The sequence below is a fragment of the Carassius auratus genome, chromosome 5 (genome assembly GCF_003368295.1).
Source record: "Carassius auratus strain Wakin chromosome 5, ASM336829v1, whole genome shotgun sequence".
Lineage (NCBI taxonomy): Eukaryota > Metazoa > Chordata > Actinopteri > Cypriniformes > Cyprinidae > Carassius > Carassius auratus.
Window position 1 is genome coordinate 4,907,623 of NC_039247.1, and position 17,197 is coordinate 4,924,819.

At 35.5% G+C, this 17,197-nt stretch overlaps 1 protein-coding gene across 1 annotated transcript in view; it reads left to right on the plus strand.

Moving 5' to 3' along the window:
- Positions 1-683: 683 nt before the first annotated feature.
- npffr1l2 (neuropeptide FF receptor 1 like 2) overlaps positions 684-17,197 on the plus strand; it is a 36,049-nt gene continuing 19,535 nt past the window's right edge. The window contains exons 1-2 of the mRNA XM_026241930.1: positions 684-918; positions 16,253-16,622. Coding sequence (XP_026097715.1) covers positions 16,274-16,622 — 349 coding nt within the window. The 5' untranslated portion in view covers positions 684-918; positions 16,253-16,273. The remainder of the gene's footprint in view (positions 919-16,252; positions 16,623-17,197) is intronic.

Sequence of the window (17,197 nt, forward strand, 5' to 3'; positions counted from 1 at the left end):
CATATTCCCGCATTATGAACAGTGAACTTGTTCTGTCTGCTAATGTATTTAAAGAGTTCAGATGCAAAAGTCCTGTCTGAAATTTTCTTCTTATATCAGCATTTTCATCAGGCTATGTTTAGGAGGTCACGTTCTTCTTCTGAGGTAAATTCTGTCTCATTCCTCTCAGCGTGTCTTCTTCCAGAAACGAAAGTACCCGAAATGAAGCAGTCAGTCAAGTTTACATTTAGTCAAATGATTTCCACTTAAATAATATATATATATATATATATATATATATATATATATATATATATATATATATATATATATATATATATATATATATATATATATATATGTATGTATATGTATGTTTCATGGATGTCTATATTTGTATAATATAAATTAAAACAAGTATTAGGCCTACCCAAATTAAATATTTTGTCCAATGTTTTAAGCCATGGGATAAGACATTGAATGACCACGATACAGCATACCAAACGACTTATTAAACCTGAAAAGAATGTGTGTGCTGGTGTTTGATGACACAGTGCTGTCTCGCTCAGTGTTGTGAGACAGTGGGAGCAGCAGACGTGGCGTGGACGTGAGACAGCGCGTGAACGGGCTGAGAGAAGCTGTGAGTGTGATGGAAAGGGTTCTCTTGTGCGCGCTACTTGTTGACTCAGAGCTTCACCGGGAGCGCAAAGCTGATCATCGGAGATGCCCTTAAAGCGACCAGATCACTAGCTGTCCTTCAAGCTTTCTTAGTCACACTAGTTCATTTATGAACGTGGCGACAGATACATTTGATTGTAAACCGCCAAGACACTGAAGACATTCGGTATTTTTTTTTTTAAAGCTGCTGTTAAAAGCAGCCTAAAGATATTGAGTGACACCAGGGCGCAGGAGTGAAAAGTGTGCCGTCCTCGTTTGCAGGTAAGTTTTATAGATAATTACATTTTTTATGCTTTATGCATTTATTTTGGGGTTATTTGAATAGGAACAGTTACAATATACAGACAAAATTGCAACAGCGAGCCATTGCGAGTAACATTTCTTTTTAATGGCTTGATATATCGTTTTGGTATTAATTTAAGTTGGTCAATGAAGAGGGCTTTGATGGTTTTATGCAGAATAGTCGTCTAGCGACACATTCAAAAGTTGCAGTTGTGCTTGTTTCAGGTAAATTGCGCTTTGCCGTCTCACAACTTTCTCATTACTGGCTTCATCCGTCACAATCAACTTCCATGCAAATTACCTCATATGACTGTTTATATTTTGAGCTGAGCAATGTTATTATTACCAATACATACTGATTATTTGACTGATATGCAGAGCTAATTTTTTACATTTACATCTGTGCATTTGGCAGAGACTTTTGTCCAAAGCGATAGTACTGCATAGGCTACATTGCATTTATATTTTTGTCAATTCTTGCGTTTCCTGGGATCCGAACCCATTTATAATGACTGTTTGCCAATTGTTGACACAATGATAACATAATAATCACATAAAAATAAGTTTATCTGCTTCATATACCTTTGGTAACGCTGTTGGCAGGGACATGTCAATAACATTTTAAATAGTGTGTGTATGTGTTTGGGGGAGGGGGAGGTGGGTTAGGCTGGGGCACTGGAGGGTGGCTGCAAAATGACCAAAAAAAAAAAACATGATGAGAGAGAGAGAGAGAGAGAGAGAGAGAGAGAGAGAGAGAGAGAGAGAGAGAGAGAGAATCTATGGTACACTATTAAGAATTAGTATTAAGAAGCGCTAATCTGCAAATGTTATCTTAGGGAGCTATATCTGACTGAGCTAACTCTTAAATTTCATTCTATCCCAGAAACCATAGATTTAGGTTAATATTTTGGGTTGAATAAAATCAAATAAATTAGATGTTACCACGTTATTTATTTATTTATTACATATTCAATACAAAAAAAATACAAAAAAAAAACACTTAAAGCAACTTTGCTCAAATGAAAACAATTTCATCATCCTCATGGCTGCTTCATACCTAAAGGCTCCAACACAAACCAGTTTTATTCCGTGCCCAATCGAATCCTATCATTTTAACACTCAGCGTGTAGCCTACACACAAAAGATTGATCGCACAGTGTAGAGAGATCCTTTGGTCATAACAGAACTTTGTGAGATCGCGATGAACAAAGTGTGACAGCTTTTTAGTGATTAATAAGGAAGCGCACTTAGCGAGCTTTGGGCTATAATCCATTCAAAATGCGGGTGAATGCTCATAATTGATGGCTGAACATCTATGCCCGTGCAAAATACATCAGCAATCCTGGTGCAGAGAGATGAAAATGGCAGAAAGTAAAAAAAACGGCATAAAGTTGACTTGACGGTGGACGTTCGATATTGGCAAATTTAGGGAACGTCTCTAAAGTTACATGCGATATTGATATACACATTTCTAACGTCAATAGCATTTGAGGTGAATGACTTACATTAAATAAAACAACTGTAAACTGTTAATCTAGGTGTCATCTATAATGCACACCTTTTATATTTAAGTATTTATTAAAATAAACTGTAAATCATATGTAAATGATGCTACTTTTTCACAATCTCATGGACTCAAACCCAAATTTAAAGCTCAATAGAATTTGAGGAAAAATACTTACAGTCATAAAAACAACTGTAATGTGTTCATTTAGGTGTCAACCTTATGCATTTTTTATATGTATTAAAATAAATTGCAAATCATTTAGTTAATAACAAGGCACAGGCACATTCCTGTGAAACTTTTTTGTCTGTTGATGTTAATAACGAGTTTTAATGAACAGAACTAAGCCATCAATAGCCTATAAAATGACTTAAAATGCATTATATAAAAAACAATGAGACAATAATGATTGGTTAATAAAACTGTAATTGCTGCTGCTATGCTTTTAGTACCTTGTTTAGGCTATTGGCCAAACATTAAATTCAAATATTCATGTAATCTTTCATTTTTGGCCACCTTTTTTTTTCTATAGATGACACAGCCCCTATAATTTCTTCAACAAAAAAACATGTGGACATAACAACCCTTAGAAAAATAAACCATGGTTTTTATCATAGTAAAACTACTTAATTTTCTTTTGCATGATTTCTGAACGCTTGAGATTATAAAATAGATTAGAGTCTTAATAAAGTCATAGCCATAGGTAAATGTCCAGAGCTACACTTGTAATTTGTAAATAATCAAATTTATGTAAATAAGGTATTTTTTTTTTTATTCTTTTACTAAAGTTTTATTTTGACCCCTATAGTAGTTTTTTTTTTCCCATGATATTTGAGGAAGGGGGGCACAACAATACAATCCTGCTTAGGGCACACATTTGGCCAGCAGCGGCCCTGTTGGCTATCATTAAAAGCAGTGCTTGAAGTGGGCCACAGTACCTTCAATATTTTAGCCTTTCAGAGTACCTGCACTTTTTGTGCTGCACTTCTGACTTTGCCGGTACTCAGAAAAAAGCACCAGGGTCTGGGTGATCCCATGTATGATATGAAAGAACACTATATAAATCACCTCTCATCTCGACATCACATTAAGGAACGTAAACGGAGTGTGTGGGGCGTGAGAGCATGTCAGGGGATGCACGCAGAGTAGTAGAATAATAATTAATTATTGATTACTAATTTGAATCAGTATTTTAGAATGAAAATAATATCTTAAAATGAAAAGAAACAGGCTTTTGGGATCACATAATTTTAAACCGTAAACTCCTGAAAGCCATAGGATCCAGTCAACGAATTAAAATAGTAAGTTCAAAACAGCACTAGGCTAGTGAAAACTCAGCCGATTTCATAAGTGATTGTCAAGAGAATAGTCACTCACGTCCAGTAAAATTATTATTTTCAGCGTGTATTTGGCTTAAAAGCAATAGTGTTTTATAATGAACGCTGATTATGAGGTGGTCAGACCGTCAGAGATTTAGCAATTCTGAATGGATCTGTATAGTAGTAAAGGCAGGCGATTTAGTGGTCTTTGGCGTTATTTAATATAAATAAATAAATAAATGAGTTGTGCATTTCAAGCCCTGATTAAATATATATGAATGCTGGCAATACTGGAGTATTTGAAGAGAGAGCACCTGAGTTTATTAATTCTGATCATGGCACAAGACAGTTTGACATTCATCATAGGAGGTGACATTCATCATCACTGCAGGACTGTCTGAAAATCTTCTGATACTGCCTGAATTTCATCGGATGTCAAATTTGCAATGGCCATTAATCAGCTGTCAGTGAACATGTCAAACTAGTGACCAAAAACTACACATTTTTAGGATTTTCAAAATGTGGATGCCTTTAAATAGTTTTATTTATCAGTAGCCATACAGCTTGTATTGAAGAACAAATGAACACTGAAGTACAAATATCAGTCAAAGTGATTATTGCTGTATCTTTAGAATTGCAAACACAGCTGTCATTGGTGCATTTGAGTTTGAATTCTCTGTATGACATGTGCCTATGGATGATTTCTGATTTAGTAGCCCTACAATATTTGTGTATGTAATTAAATAGCTGTTCCACATAAGATTTTTCAACAACATCTACTTTCATTAATTCATGTCTCTTCCTTGTGTTTTCTTATTTTCTTTTTTATAACTCCAAACAAAACCAAGAAATGTTTTGTTGGATCAAACAAACAAGCAAGCAAATAGCTTCAGCTTGTAACAAGCAATCAGTTTATTTTTTTCTCAACTAAAATTAAATTTCTATAGTCAGCTGAAATTATAAAATTCACTTTCAACAACATATAAACTTTTTTTTACATAATTATATCACTAATTCTATTTGGATGAACTATATTTTTTGCAAATTTCTAATTCAGTTATCCAGATAAATACACATCAAAATTGTACATAAAGCGATTTCTTCACCTTCAGAATTTTACTGTTAAATTTAATTGAATTACTGTTTTAAAAAAATACAGCTTTTTCACTCTTTAGAGTCAGACATTTGAAAATGTTCAGTATATCACAGTGAAATCTTCAAATCTTGACCAAATTAGACTTTTAGCATTGCATAGAAATTTGAAGAAGAATGTATAACAGTTAATAATTAAAATTGCTGTAAAACTTTTCAGAATAGAAGGGTCATCCAAGAAATTTAACGTCTATGTGCCATTGAAAAAAAGCCACTCAAATTTCGGATTAACTTGCTTTAACTTAAAAAAAAAAAAAAAGAGTCTTGGAGAAAATACATTAGAATGCAAGGTCAACTTTATAAACTCCTTATAGATTGTCAGTGAAATCATCATCATAATCATTTACACACTCTCTTGTAGTTCATTAGTATCTTCAAAACACAAATTAACCTATTTTTTTATGAAACATGAAACCTTTCTTTCCCTCCACTGACAGCATGTAAACATAGTAGATACAAAAAAGGAAATAAAGATGCCATAAAATAAATCCATATAATATTCATGTGTGTTTATTTGTGAATAAAAGCCTAAATTAAATATGTTTATCATATAAAGCAATTATATCTCTTCACATAAAAAACCCTGCATGGTCTGTAGGTTGCGTGATTGCATTAGGACTGCAACATAATGTATATACAAGTTAAACAGCAAAAGATTAAAAGGATCAGTAAGGATATGTTAACTGTATCTTATTGAGAGGTGGACTGTAGTGAAGTATTTTTACTTATCTCAAGTCAATTTAAAAAGTATCTGTAATTTATCAGTGTTTTTCTTTGAAAAACTTTACTACATTACAAAGCACAATGTCATACTTTTTAATGCACTACATTTCTTAAATTAAAGATGTTGTGTTTTTTACCTTTAATACTTAAGACCATTAAAAGAAATGTATTACTTTCTTGTACTCAAGTAAATCTTTGGATTACTTTTCAGTAAAAGAAAGTAATAGATTTCTAATATAATTTAGTATTAAATGATATTCAATATGACACATAGTGCAGTAAAAAGTACAATATTATGCTTTAAATTATAGTTTTCTAAAATGAAAGTGAAAGTGAATGTGACATGAAATGCTCTGCTTTTACCCCATCCGAAGTGCACACACACAGAGCAGTGAACGCACACACACACTGTGAACACACACCCGGAGCAGTGGGCAGCCATTTATGCTGCGGCGCCCGGGGAGCAGTTGGGGGTTCAATGCCTTGCTCAAGGGCACCTAAGTCGTGGTATTGAAGGTGGAGAGAGAGCTGTACATGTTCCCCACAATTCCTGCCGGCCCGGGACTCGAACTCACAACCTTTCGATTGGGAGTCCAACTCTCTAACCATTAGGCCACAACATTCCCTCCCTAAAGAAAAACACTTACAATTCTTATTACAATGCTTATTGTAACTTTCTACTTATTACTATTCTCTACAAAGGGCATTAAATCCATTAACACCATTTTAAAAACTAGGGACTAGATACAAAAAATAGTAGACAAATAGGTGTCAGAAAAGTTTCATATGGAATACTTTTAAAACATCTTTACAACCTGATATTCTAAGTTTTGGTTATCTAAACTTTAAATGGATGGACAGAAATCTCACAGGTTTCATTTAAGATATCTTAATTTGCATTTCAAAGATGAACCAGAGACGTACGCCTATTGAACAACATAAGGGTCCATTTTAATTTATAAAATACAGAATTTAAATTTTTGAGAGAACTATATCTTAAAGTCTCTGTGTCCATCAGTAGAAACAAACAACAACAAAAAGTTTATTTTTCTGCTAAGCAGAGCTGCGTTTTCTTGTAGCTGCAGAACTCATCACCTTCTCCAAAGTGTCTGTATTTCTTGCTGTGAGAGACTGTGAAAAGAACTGGACTTAGTTGTAGTACACACAATGTCTGAGAGAGACCTTGAATAACAACAGCATTATGTTTGTTTAAACACCTCAAGCACTTTATACTGAAGAACCTACCCTCAAACACCTCAAGCACTTTATACTGAAGAACCTACCCTCAAACATGTACTGCTTTGGAAAAAACCAAGCACTGGCTGATCTTGCCTGAAAAATAAGCTTTTTTAACACTATTTGAGCAAAATAAACAACATTTATGATACAATTGTTGTAATAATTCATTGGTGATTTCTAATACGAAATTTAATCATAAGCTTAGTGAACAATTTTGGAGAATTTGATGTTTCCCCATTCACAGAGAGGCCCTGTCCCAAATGGAACACTTCATGTGCACTTGCGGTCTTACGGACTTACAATGGCCCCCATGTGCATGTCTCCATTAAGTCCATGAGACCGTAGGGTGTCCCATTTGTCATTTCAGCGTTCAGAATGGTGCTTGCGAGCTCCCCCTTTGAGGCCGTTATGCACCCTCACACTTTTGCCAAGCCCACACTGGGGCGAGCACCACAGCAGACTTCTAGCTGAAAGTCAAAGCAGTATTATATGTCACAGAAGTGCGGACTCAGAGGAAGACCATGAGGGTTTTGGGTGCCATTTGGGACAGGGCCAGATAGGAGCTGCAACTTGCATGCCTGAGAGGAGTTCCAAATACGGCCACCGAGTGACATGACTTGCCTTAAAGGGACTTTGGTTTTACCAAAGCAACTAGAAGACAGACCTGCAACCTTTAGCCAAAAAATCATAATGGATAATGCAAACACTTCCGCTTTGGCAGTACATGGGAAAGGAGACCAGAGGATGTTTATTTTGAATGGATGTCAATGGAGGAAACGGCTTATCATTTAATGAATCGCCAGCCTGTCGGCTAATCTTTAACATGTTTTAAACTAAACAATACTTTTGGATTGAACTATTTTTATAACACCAAAAATACAGTTTTATAAGAAAAGTCACTGAATTTTGGGACAGGTGGGATTCAGCTTATGGCACTTCTCATTCATTCCTATGGTATCCTTAAATGGCGACTGAGTGTTGCACATCTCTGATTGAAATTCAGTGATGTCAAGGCTCTATGTGATTGGTTATTAAGGCTCACATGATCTAAGTTTACCATTACGCTTTCTACAATAGTAATACAGATGCTCTCATCTCCCTATGGTAAGACAATCTGGTTTTACTTCCAATAAACTGAATAATTTACTTCAGCTCAATGCCAAGACAGAAAAGTCAGTTAAGTCAGAGTAAGTATAAAATATTCTTTAGAGAAATGATTTAGCAAATGCCCTAAAGTATGGATTTAGCCAGGATCACAAACTGGTGTCATGTATTTCAGTGAAAGCTCTTTATCCATTGCCTTTTTGGGAATATTTGATAGTGCTCCAGGTCTGTCAGTCAGACCATAAAGCATGCAAGTCCTATGAAATATGTAATTTACGTATTAGAGTCACTGACATAACAAAGCCCTCATACCATCATAATTAGTGTTTCACATTCCATTTCCATGGGATACTCTAAGATATAAAGTGGTGTTTGGGTGATGTCTGCTGGGCAGCAATCTAAAATACCTTGTACAATGAAAAGATTGAATTCTTTACAGTATTACATTTGCTTTCTTTTGAATATAAACTCTACTATAATTTAGCAATCTCACCAAAGGTTTCACTGATGGAGCTCACCTGTTATTAGAAAGTCATGTCGAGTTCTAATTGTCAACATGACTTTCTAATAACAGGTGAGCTCCATCAATGAAACCTTTGGCGAGGTTGCTAAATTCTGCAAAATCAAGCAGTCACAACCTGACAGAATATATACCTCAGATTATTTGGTAATAATTTAGCTCCAGTTCATTGTTTTGAATGAGGTACATATGGATATGCTTGAGTTATGCTTCAGTGAATTGATTCTGAAGGAGGGAATAGATGAACTCAGGAAAGAAATCGCAATGGATATAGAAATCAGAAACTGCCGCACTAATCAAAAGATGAGAGAGCTGCAAAGAGACACTGATACTTGAATAGAGCTTTCGAACAAGTGGTCTTGGAGTTGGAGTTTGAAATGAAAATCCATCATCAATGAAAAAAATTAAATCAAATCTAAACCAAAGTATTAATTCTCTCTGATAATTTAGATAGCCTATGTGTGGCATTAACACATGACACAGGACTTGTCCACTGTCATTATATTACGGCCATCAGTGTTCTGCATAATCTTAGCCAGGGGTGTCAAACTCAATTCCTGGAGGGCTGGAGCCCTGCTGAGTTTAGATTCAACCTTAATTAAACAAACCTGATCCAACTAATCAAGTCCTTCAGGCTTATTTTAAAACTAAATGGTATGTGTGTTGGAGCAGGGTTGAAACAAAACTCTGCAGGGCTCCGGCCCTTCAGGAATTGAGTTTGACACCTGCCTTACAAGATAAAAAAATTGAGCAGAAACAGGGTTTTTGGTCCATAAAAATATGCCATGATTTTTTTTTTATCAGATGCTGAGTGTAATTCTGGCATAGAGTCCTTGGACTGCTATACAAATCCTATGAGTATCAGACAGAGCGGAAATCTGTAGGCATGTGCATTATTGTGGAAATGCCGAAGCAGAGGGGATCGTAGAATGACTCGCAGAGTGATAAAGGGTGGACCAGCAAATTATGCACAGGGGACATACAGTGATAGCATGCGTTACATACTGTAGAGCAGTAGTTCCCAACCACGTTCCTTTTATTTATTAGTTCACCCAAACTATGATGAAATTAGATTTTTAATTTTAGATTTTTCACACATTTTTGAGAAACCTTTTTTTGTCATCAGATGAGTGTTCTCTCCTGACTAGCAAGAGAGCAGTGATGAGCAACAGTCAGTGAAATTTCATGAGGAGGGCAAGAGAAGCAGCAGCCAAAAAAAAAAAACATCAAACTGATCTCCCCAATCACTGTTTAATTCAGTTTTGTTTTGATGCTTATTCCTGTTCTAGCAAATAAGTGCAAAAATCACTACAGGCACAGTAGCAAAAAATGGCCGGTTTGATTCTAAGAAGTTAATTACATATGTAATTACATTCAGATATTTTTAAATTATAAGTAAAATATAAAAAACATGTACAGTATGTACACAATATGTGCATTGTACCAAATGATCAATTTAAATGTAAATACATAGTTATTGAGGCCACTTAATATACAGTGGGACCCTACATTCTCTCAACCTAACACTAACAAGTCTTTTCATATATGTTGATGGCATCACTAAGCTTTTAACTCATTGGAGCTTCATTTTCAAGTCAAGATACAAGAATCCAAAATGCAGTTTTATTGTCATTATTGTATCATTGTACCACCAAGGCACATGCTTGTTCAAAATGGCTAAATCAACTAAACAACAACAACAAAAATGTCAGCCGCATCATTAAATTTTGCATTAGTAGTAACTAAAAAAGTATTTTCATTTTTCACACCCATGCATAGTTGCGAAAGCTACCATCTTCTCTGGGGATGACACAAGCCATGTGGCCATTCATTATTCTAACCTCCATAATTTCAAGCTTTTTACCTCCTCCTGAAAATATAAAAAAAGAGATATGAAATATAAAAAATAAATATATTTAGCTATCACTTATGATTATTCTGAGAATGTAATGGGTCAAAAGCTTTAAAGACATCTAGAGGCACCTGAGATCTATTACCCTCCTCTCCACCTGCAAGCATTTAGAATTGAATTCCTAATGGTGTTCTGGTTGGAAATTTGACTAAATCTTTTCATAGAATAACTACCGAAAGATGCCTCTGCTATTTGCAGAGTCAAGGTAATGGGATTGAGGTGAGACCAGCATTTAGAAGATTTAGTCATTTATGCTGAACTTTCTTTTTAGTTTTGCAAAATGTATACTTTGAAATAGGGCTGTGCAAAAAATCGAATGCGATTTTCATGCACATCTCATCAGTAAAGACGTTCGTGTAATTAGAAGTATATCTCCCGCACGTGCGTTCAGATCAGGGTTGCCAGGTTTTCACAACAATCCTGCCCAGTTGCTTCTCAAAGGTTTGAAGCAACCCCAATACAAATAACGTGATATTTAGCCTCTAAAATGCGAATTTTACCAGGGCAACACTTCTAAAAAAAAAAGTATATTTTAACCCCCGGGAAGCAATTTTTATCGGGGAACCTCCCGGAAAGGTTCCCATCCTAGTTTTGGACTAGTTTTAAGAAGCAACTGGGCAGAATTTGTTGTGAAAACCTGGTAACCCTGATCTGAACGCACGTGCTGGAGATATACTTTTAATTACAGGAGCATCTTTACTGATGAGATGCGCATGAAAATCGCATTCAAATTTTTGCACAGCCCTACTTTGAAATAATCCAAAGTTTATGAACAGAAACTAGAAATATCCCCTCTGTTATACAGTGATTATTACTGAACTGGATGACCTGAGTCAACCAACAAACTGTCAAGTTATAAACACTCAAATTTGAAAATAACTCCAAAAGCAGGCAGACAGGTTGTAGTACACACAACTTATCATAACGGTGACCGGATAGCAACTGGCAGTGAAAGCGCAACTAAAATAGCAAACCAAACGAGAAGATTAATCAAACCAAGCTGGACACTAATAATTACAAATGATGAGCAAGCAACATAACGAAAGAAACTGGAAACTGATGAAAAACATACTAAAAGTCTGTATAACAAACCTAAAGTCTATGAACTTAAAAAAAAAAAAAAAAGTGTGACACCAACGAGAACCTTGAGCAATACAAAGTGTGTTCTGAGGACTGGTGGGGTGTAAAGTTAGGTGATTTAATGATAACTGAAACGAAACACATACAATTTGATGAAAAAATATATATATATATATTTTTTTTTTAGAATTATTTTAAGATTATTTTAAGAATTTAAATCAGTTTCAAACTTCACATCTTCATTTTGCATCTCAAGTAAATATTTATTGATTCAGGCATTGTTAAATATTGGGAAATGAGATGATAATACTGAAGAAGATATTATTATTCTAGAAAGCATGCAATACTGCACAAGTGTATTAATTTAAGACATTCTGCAACTAGCCCTTAAGTTGTGGAAGGGGGAATTAAGACTTTATTAACATTTACTTTTAGAAATGACAGCAGATGTTATATTAAATTACCACCATACAAACATATCTCCATACAAAAGAACTCACTTTCTGGTTGCCTTTTTTGTGACTCCAAAGCAACAGGTGAATAAAACAAAATACTGTTACAAAAAAAATCAAGAGAATGAATTCAGTTTTGACAAGAAACAACACTTTCCTTTCCCATGAATGTGCAAGTAATTTGTGGTGCACAGATGGCTCTGACCAATACAGATGAGAGGTGTCTTGGGTCAAGCTATGAATCCAATTTTGATTCTGTTGTAGTGTTAGTATTTCTTTGAACTAAGGTCAAGCAGTGCATTGAGGTTGTGGCTTTGTGAGAACACTTGTAGCAATTTTGTTCAGTTTCAAAGGATATGTTCCAAAAAGTGAACATTTACTCAACCTCACAAAGGTTCTTCCTTCTGTGGAGCACAAAAGAAAATGTTTAGAAAAATACTCAAATATTCTGGTCACTCTGCCATGCAATTACAATGATTTGGGACTGGAGCTTTCAAGTTAAAAAAAAAAAAAAATCTTAAAAGGTTACAAGAGGTCAACCAGATTTCAAAAGGTTTTGAAATGTAGACAGTTAAAATATAAAAGGACAGGAAGCTTTAGTGTTGTAGAGTGTGCTTGGTTTAAAAAAGCCTTCAATTTCAGCCTTCCAAAGATATTTAGTAATATCATCCTTTCAAGCATGTTTATTGAACTTGTAATGGATGTGTACATGAAGATTGCTAAGAGTGTCTTGTCCTTACTCTCTAAAAGCTATATACAGGTCATAAAAACAAGGCACACTTGCCTTACAACAGAACCTGCCTTTGTTTGTGCAAAATAAAATTCTGATCTCAAATGACTCTGTGTAAAGTCATATATTTAATAAACTCCAGCCTACTGTAGCTAAGAAAAAATGCTCTATTTGACAAGTTGAAAAAGAGATCAAAAGTGTAAGCTGAAAGTTAAGCACAAAGACACCCACGTTAAAACCTGTAAGTGATCTTGGAAAAGCAGGATATGTTCTACTTTAAAAACATGTTGTTGCAGCAACATATAAACCTCTCCATTTTTGGTACAAAAATCATCCTATTCCAATTAAATGGGATCAGGTTGTGACTTGAATAAGCAGATTTGTACTACAATATACTAAATACTATATAAATCTTAATATTTTACAATATATCACATAACATTACCAAGTACCATGTCCAGATGAAACGCCATGCAGAAATTAAGGCCCATACCCTACACAACTAGAAAAGTTTCACCTTCTTCCCAACTTTAAGGGCACATTTTGATGAGACAAAATGTGAATCATTGAAGTTGAGTGGAACATGCTTTTCTAAATACCTACCACTCAATACGAGGCCAGCCATCAAACCTACCATGGACATGTTAAAATCCAGAACCGGTCTATTTCATCCATTGCTCCACAATATCACAAAAAGAAATGCATTGTAACACGTCTGTATAGTTGACATAAAGGTGCTAACGTCTGAGAAAAAAAAATGGATGGACAAAAAATGAAAATGAACCTCTTGTGCATTGGCCCCCTAGCCAGTCTCATGTTGCCTTCTGTTCAATATGCCACATATTTTCAGTAATTTTTCAAGAAAGCTTTTGTAAAAGAATTCACTTAGATCTCAGAGGCACTGGGGGTGTCATGACAAAACAGTGGCAAATCTCTAGGAACCTTGACTACAGTCCTGCAGGCTTTCTTCTCACCCCCGACAGTTCTAGCAGAAGTTGAAATCATAAATTGACATTTTATACTGCCGTTGTAATGCCCTGTGCTAATATAAGAGAATCAGTCTTTCGGAAGTTTGAAACGCCAAAGCCTGATGTGATGTGTCTTGCTGGGCATTCTTTGGTAAAGCTGTTTCTTTTTTAACAGCCCTGAGTGCTACATTACTAATGCTGGGCATCTTGCTGCTTATTATATTATTCTAGGTGGTTTTCAATGCCAGTAAGTCTGAAACATTTCCTATGAATCATAAAGCCAAATGGAAGGCAGACTGCATGACAGTTCACCACTCGCTAAGTTGATTGATGGAATGGTCTGAAAATTGCAATCAATCAGTGTCCAAACACTTTTGGGTAAGGAAAAGAACAAAGAGTGTGCTTCAAAATAATATTTGTACAATCAATTCGATGCAAGACAATTAAGCGAACTCAAATGCAATTAAGTGAAATCGTGGTGCAGTTCCACTCAGTTTGTGCTTAATTGAGGGTCATTAGATACAATAGAAAAGTATTGAAGAACATGAAGATAATTGTTTTACAGTCGGTGTTCTTTCAATTAACCAGCAAATTACACTGAATGAATTACATAAAATTGTTGCTGATATTTAAAAAAATAATTATAATATTAAAAACAATGTTGCAGAGACTTTAGTGTAATTGAATTCCATCATTTAATTAATTTTCATCTGAAAGACATTTTGTTCCGTTTTTTCTCTTTCCTCGGTGATGGGAATGTTAGACTTATGCCTCTCACTATGAGGAATTTTTTTAGGAATGCAGCCTAAAAATGTATTACGTTTTCTCTCTCTATTTGCTGCATTTGTTCATATTAGCAGCCAAAGACAATTTCAACCCATGCTGCTTTCTATAAATACAAAAAAGAAGTTGCAATTGAAAAGCACAGAAATAAAAGCATTCAAAATATACATTACATTGTTTCAAACATAACCCCATAATACTTGCATTATTATTATCCCAGCTGTCAGTGAGGCTTTAAAACTGACTGAATCATTGCTCACATTTAAAAAAAGAATATCAAAGCTCTTCGGCCAATGCAAGATGGAGAGAGTCAGCTGAATCTAAATTGAATCTGAATTGCAGTTTCTGTTAAATAAGACAGATCAATTCAATAATGCTATAAAAAAAATTAATAGAGCATATTCAGTGCATGCTGTGAGGATTTTTTATTTATTTGTTCTAACGTTGGACAGAATACCGGAGCTTTAAACTGAAAAACGAGAATGACTCTCTAGTCATTTACAGCGACCTTGAGGACAGTGCATCCTTAATCACAGTGACAAGTCTTCAGTTCTAAGACAGAGCTTGATACAGAACACTGAGGGTGTTTACTTTCTCACTTCTCAGCATGTCACCCTGGACTCTATTATGACTTACAGCAACTCAACAGCTTTGCACCACAGGACACAGCTCCCAAATGTTTTCAGGACCTTAATGGCTGGAGAAATTGAGACTTTGTGGGTGGCAATCATATCCATTTGATTCAAAGCTGAACTTTTTGTTTTCTGAACAAAGAGTTTAATTACAAGAACATACAAAACGTTACAGTGTGCTCATTAAGTCTTTGATACCAATATTAATAGCAGTTCTGTGGTTAGATAACTGTATTTTAATGTTAAGTTTATTTGTTTTGATCTATGCTCCAAGCACAGATTTAGCACTCACATTAAAACATCAGTTTAAAAGCAATGAAAACAGAAGAACAATTAGTGTTGCGAGGTCATGGATTTCATTTTCATCTCTCCAGTCAACTTTCCTCAGAATGCCATTGTTTTACTGTCTGTATATGTCTGTCCCTGAAAAAAAAGCAGACCTGCACAAGCACAAAGAAAAACACATCCATTATAATTCCATTACACAAACTATTTCACTTCAATTAATTCTGCAGGCGTTCATATTTAAGACAGTATTGTATTGATATTCCTCAGGCATTCTAGCTGGAAGTTTGCCCTAAACCACTATTCATCTACTGAAATTATTTCCGTTTCAATTGTTTTATTTATTATCATTATTATTATTATTTCAGTCTTGGGTGTGCTATCAGATGAAAAATGACACTCAGCTGTTAACTTGCACAGAATGTTTAATATTCCAGCACTGAAAGCAATGACAGCGTCATCAATACACATGGAGAGTATTAACTGTATGTTTATATTTTTAAAGATGATTAAATACAGTTTTTTAATTAGAACTTTAATGAAAAACATTTTTCTGCCTTGCAAGCTCTCCCGATTTCTTCTAGAAAAGCAAATGTAGTCATCCGTGTGTCCATTGTATTTCCAAAGCAATTTTGTCTATAAGATACATACATTTAACAACATGAATTGCTTTAAACTCACTATGCATAAAATGACAGAAAATCAGAGCAACAGTCTCTAAGGCATCCATCAGATGCATCCTGTTGAAATTGACTGCACATTCCCATCAGCCTGATCCAAATTCTTTGCACAAATGCATTTTACACTGAAGAGCCATCTTTGTCTCCATTCCGACTATATTGATTTGAACTGCCTCTACTGTTGTGTGTGTGTGTGTGTGTGTGTGTGTGTCATTTGTGTTCACCATCAGGCGCATAGCAAGTGGGACAGCATGGCGGAGGTGCCAGCAGAAATAGAGATGTCACAGGAGCTTTCCACACTCTATTTGAACAGCAGCCTCCAGAACGATTACATAAACAACAGTAATGTCACCAACCACACCGGTATCACCTACTACCCTTACTACCAGCACTCTCTACCTGTGGCTGCCGCCCTGACTATGGCCTACCTCTTCATTTTCCTGCTGTGCATGGTTGGAAATGGCTTGGTGTGTCTCATTGTGCTGGAGAACCGGCGGATGAGAACAGTCACAAACCTTTTCATCCTCAACCTAGCTGTGAGCGACCTTCTGGTGGGGGTTTTCTGTATCCCGACAACCCTGGTGGACAACCTCATTACAGGTAACACGGGTTGGGGTGGGGGATTAATGAGTGAGCGAGAAAAACATCCTAATCCTATATTTTGCCTAGGTCACTTGCTTAGCTATAAACCTACTCCACTAGTCATGCACAGAGCTGGTCTCTCTTATTACTGCGTGAACCCGAGGCCAGTTTGCTCTTGTAGATCAATCCCAAAGTTCTAAATCTAGTGCTAATCATGCAGCATTGACCTATTCTGACATTCATTGGTGGCAGCACATTTGTTAATTTATATGTTTGCTCTTGCTATTAGACTTTGGATCTTAAGAACAAAAGGCTCTAATCAAATACTTGATTCAGACTGGAATAGAAAATGCTCTTTCAACTTTTGGCTCAGCATGTTTTGCCGGTTAGCATGTGTGATTGCTCATTTTGTGCAAAAAGATTAACTTGGTCACAGAATGAGGGCAAAAACATACTTTCTTTACTTCTAGACTTTTGCAAAAACAGAGTTGTCTCTGTTGACTAGCATGTTTTCTGGAGCAAAACAGAGAATAGTGTGCCTGGACTCAAAATTTTACACCTCATGTCATTCCAAACATGTATTTGTTCTGCAG